Source organism: Plasmodium relictum, assembly GCF_900005765.1.
Source record: "Plasmodium relictum strain SGS1 genome assembly, contig: PRELSG_00_v1_56, whole genome shotgun sequence".
NCBI lineage: Eukaryota > Apicomplexa > Aconoidasida > Haemosporida > Plasmodiidae > Plasmodium > Plasmodium relictum.
Window position 1 is genome coordinate 1,270 of NW_021628712.1, and position 5,256 is coordinate 6,525.

General features: G+C 18.5%; 1 protein-coding gene across 1 annotated transcript; it reads left to right on the forward strand.

Annotated features, from left to right (window-relative positions):
- Positions 1-4,118: 4,118 nt before the first annotated feature.
- PRELSG_0004800 (hypothetical protein) lies at positions 4,119-4,931 on the forward strand (the record flags this gene model as incomplete). The annotated part of the gene is made up of 1 exon (XM_028676490.1): positions 4,119-4,931. One exon carries the CDS (start codon positions 4,119-4,121, stop codon positions 4,929-4,931), a length of 813 nt encoding a protein of 270 aa, XP_028531236.1.
- Positions 4,932-5,256: the final 325 nt, after the last annotated feature.

Sequence of the window (5,256 nt, forward strand, 5' to 3'; positions counted from 1 at the left end):
TTTGTTTAATACTCTAGCAAAATCATTAAACGCCCAATTAATAAATCAGTTTGCTAATCAATTGGGATTTTGCTTACGTCGGTTTCAGTTTCTTGTCGTTGTCTCCATTTGTTTTATTAATTGCCCATTTAATGACTTTGCTAAGGTATTGAATGAAAAATGGAATAAATAGCATTTTTATATAATATGTTTAATATTTTTATTGGTTTATGCTTTTTTTTTAGTGAAGTTGCATAGAGATAACAAAGTGTTTAATTATTTAATAATTTATAAGTCTTCAATAAATAACATATAATTAACATATAATAAATATCTTATATAAGCATACATGCATAATATCTTTGATTAAAGATGATGTCCTTCACTTAAGTTTATACATCCTTAAAAATCTTTGATTTTTAAATTTCGTTTATTTTATTTTTTTTTTTTTTGATTATTTAGCTAAAAATGCATGATTGACGTTGATAATATATTGTGTGAGAACTAAATTTCTTCATTGATATTTTACCTAGTTATTATATATGAAAAGTTAATGTGCATATTTTATTAACCAATACTCTATTAAAGAGTTAATTTGATTTCAAGAAAATTTTTTTTTTTGAAATTATAATTTTATTTTTTAAAATAAATATAAAATTTTTTTTTATTTTATAATTTTTATTTTAAATTTTAATAATAGATATATGTATATAACAATAATGTGTGATTTTTATCATTCTTATTAAAAAATTTTAGAAACAATTATTTATAACTCTTCATACCAATACTAAATTTTCTTCTTTTCATATATTTGAAAATTTAAGTAATACTTAGAAGCACTCTTTTATTTTTCACTATTTTATATGCACATTCAACAATTGAATGTGCTAACTTACAAATATTTTATTCTTAACGCACATAAAAAGTAAAAACTTTGTACTATTTTGTTCTTAGAAATGTAAAGGGTTTTGTTACACTATTATAGCATATTTATTTATAAAATATTAATACTAATTTTATTTGTTATACAAAATTAAAATTTTTTATACAGAGATTCTCAAGGAATTATCATAGCATATAATACAAATATTATTTTCATTAATATTTATAATATAAATAATATATTACTAATATCATTTTATTATGATAAAATATTTAAGTTAGGATAACGAAGAAAAATGAAAATTTTAAATTAACACTTTTAAAAAAAAAACTCTTAAATATGTCTAAAAATATAATATTTAAAATAATTAATATATATATATAAATATAAATTATTACAATATATTTTTAACATACACTATAAATAAAAAGTAATTTAATTAAAACAAGCATTTTCCATACTATATCTTTCTAAAATTATTCTTATTCATATGAAAATATTATAATTAAATGTTTTTTTGTAATAGATTTTTATAGTTAAACCTAAAAAAAATTAAAAAGTAAAAATAAAAAATAAAAATAAATAAAGAATTATAAAAATAAAAAAATATCAAATAAATGATGTGAAAATTTTGATTAGCTTTTTATTTCTTCCTAAGATTATAATTTTATCATTCATATATATAATAACAATTACAAAATGGTATTTTTAATTTATTTATAAATATAATAAAGACAATTATGTATATATACATTAAAATCACAGTTTCCTGTTATTTAACGTTAAATTATGTTTTACTTTGTAAATTATTTTATTTTTTGTATGTCTTGAAAGTATTTTTTAATGAGGTAACTTTAAGCGTTTAGAAAATGGAGTTTAATAATTTAAATAAATTATTGGGTATATATATTTTCGAAATGTAAAATGACTAATTAAATTAAACAATACATTTTTAAAATAAAAATTACTTAAAAATATTTCAAAGTATATTTATTAAAAATTATCATCTTAGATTGATTAAATTTTTAATATATTTACAAATAATAAAATAAAAATATATGTATAATTGAGTATTTTAATCAGTACTGAGCACTTTAATTTATTTCATTTATATATATCTAAAAACTTTTAATTTATTCCCAAATAAATGAATAAATTTTTCGTAAAAAAAAATTTAAGGAATTTGTTTTGTTTAAAATATATTATTTTTAATATTATATATATGTATATGCAAAAATGTTCACTTAATGTTATTAATAATAAATATAAAAGTGTATTATTAAAATATTTCAAATTTTCGTTTATGAACTTATCTTTCTCCTCTGTTATTTTTTTAAAATAACTACATCGAAATATTCTTAATAAATATCTTTATACACATATTGAAACTTTAAGGAGTTTTCATTTTTGTTTTTTTTCACCTTATTTGATCGGCTATTTTTTCTATTTCATTCCTTTTATTTATACTTTGAATGGATTAAAAATTTCAATTTGATATCAAGAAATCAAGTATGAAGTAATAGAAAAGTCAAGCAAATTATCCTTTTCTTTTCTATTTATATTTTTTAAAACAACGAAATATATATTTATAATTATTTCCACTTATACATTTTTTTGTTTAATTATTAAAATGATTTATTCCTGTTTATTTGAAAGACATAATACTTTTTACAATAATTTTTTAAGAATTATTGGTTTTAAATTTAAAAATATATAGTAGGGTTACTATTATTCTGATAAAAAACAACAAAAAAAAAAAAAATATGATATTTATACATTTGTTATAATTTGAAATCTTATTCATTTCAAATATGAAATTCGTTGAATTTTATTATAAAATGAGCATGAATATTAATTAAAAATAAAGTAAAAAGAATATATATAAATTAAAATTATAAAAAAAATATTGCTTATATTTTACATTTACAATATTGTAAAATAATAATCCATTATTATAGTATTGTAAAAAGAATATAATTATTTCTTTTTTTTTTTTATGCACTAATATTTTGGTTTGCTACTACGTATTTAATTTCACTAAAATACATATTTTTTTTAAAAAACCTTAAATTTAAATGAAAAATTTTCTGTTTAAGGCAAAAATTGTTACAAAGCATAAAATTACGATATAATAGTATATCTTACATATTTGAAATGGTTATCCAATTTTTTCATTATAAAATTGTATTTTTAAATTTTTTTAAAAGAATTTTATTATTTTTTTTTTTTTAAAAGTGTGAATTTTATTTTTAATGAAAAAGAAATTTAAACATCAAAAAGTAGATATACATGTGTAAAAAATTATTGTAAATATTTATGAAAACTTTTTGCTTTTTTATATTATTCTTTAAAAATATACAAAAAAAAAAAAAAAAAATTAAATATAGTTTCCTTATTTTTCTTTTTTTTTTTTATAAAAATATAACGTTATTTTTTCTTTTTTATTTTTTTGAAAATGATATATTTAATATATCTTTGTACATTTTTTTTATATTTAATTCAATATTTGTAAAGTATTTTTCCTTATTTTAAATTATACTATAATGACTTAATCTGGTTTTTTATAAATCATTTGAATATAATTATGGTTAATTTTACTTTTTTATATTTTATATAATTTTTTTTCATTTTTCGAATATAATTCGCGTTTCTGAAATGAAAAAAACAATATATTTCATATATAAATAGGAATAAATAATACATAGGAATCTTTAAATTAAAAAAAAACATTATAATTATTCATTATATATTTTGATCTTTGTTCTTATGTTTATCTAGGGAAAATTTAATGAACGTTATAAAAATAAAACAAGTATTAATTAAAATTAGATAAAACATAAAACATTTTAAACATATTATAAAAACTATCATAATGAGAAATGATTCATATGCAGAAATAAAAAGGAGAATTTTTACAACCTACAATGTTACTTTGTAAAAATAAGGCAAATTTATAACTAGTAGCATTTAAGCAATTAAAATTTTTATCTTTAAAACTTTTTTTCGAGTTGAATTATTTAATAATAATTTGTTTCTTCATATTACTGAACTACTGAATTTGCATGCATTTTAAAAGCTTTAAAGTAAAAAAGGAATTATTTTAGAGTTCTAAAAATTATAAACTTCTTTTTTATAGAATGTTTTTATGATAAAAAAATAGCACTTTTTTCTTCCTATTTATAGTTCTAATTTTTTCATATTAAACTGCATTTTAAAGAAAATTATTTTAATGTTAATTTTTATTTTTTTTCTCAAAATGAAAGTTCTAAAAGTATTATATTTTTTTAGTTACTTACTAATTGTCGACTTATTTATCCCATGCTTAACATCTGAATCTAATCTACATAATCATACTTCCTCTCTTTTAGTAAATGATAAAGATCTAGTAAGAGTTCATGCAAATAGCGCAAGTTTTGTTATTCCCACTAATTTAATTGATTTAGTATATGATACTTTGGAAGATGCTAAAATAAGATTTAAAAGACTTTCTTATAATCAGAAAAAAGAAATGTTAAAGGGATTAAATGGTACATTATCTATAGTCCATGCATTTCTAAAAAAGAGAAAGGAAGAACCTACAAAATGTACCATAAGACTTATAGCGAAGTTTATTATGAATGAATTTCGTCGTATTAATGATAGAACACTCGAGAGTCAAAAGAAAGAGAAAAGATCTTTTCGTGAGCATATGAATTATTGGATGAAAATTAGATATGATTATAATAGTTTGAATAAAGAGATGTATAATCAATTGTTTAATGATAAGGAAACTATAAGTAAGGATGCTAAATGGAAAAATTTAGTGTGGGACAAATGGATTTATTCATTCAATAAATATTTCAGAAAAGAAGATAAAAGGTGCCGCTTAGATTTCATATGCATGATGCAGTATGGATATGATTATGATACAATTAGGAAACATTATTCCAAAATAAGAGTTCTTTGGGAAAAGGACATGTTACATATGTGGTCCGAATGGAATATTTTTTTGAATAATTCTTTGAAAGAATTAGAAAAAGAAGAAGAGAAGGATGATCTTAATAAAGAGATAAGATACACGCAAAATTAAGATATTCTCCATAACAAAGGTATAAGTACGAGGCAGTTGGACATCATTAAGAAAAAGGAAAACTCCAATATATAAAGATGTGAAGTATATGTGAAATAAATATGTTTGTTCCTTTAAAGGTCCTCTGAGATTTTTTGAATATAATTATGAAAATAAAAGTGGAGCGATTGTATACGTGCGAAATTAAAATATCCAAGAGTATATGCTATGAGATGCTTAAGGGCCTTCATTATAAAATAAAAACTATTTAGGATAAAAATATTATACATGTTCAGAATAAATTGTTTCTTTATTAGAGATATACTTAGTTAATTGACCATTTAGT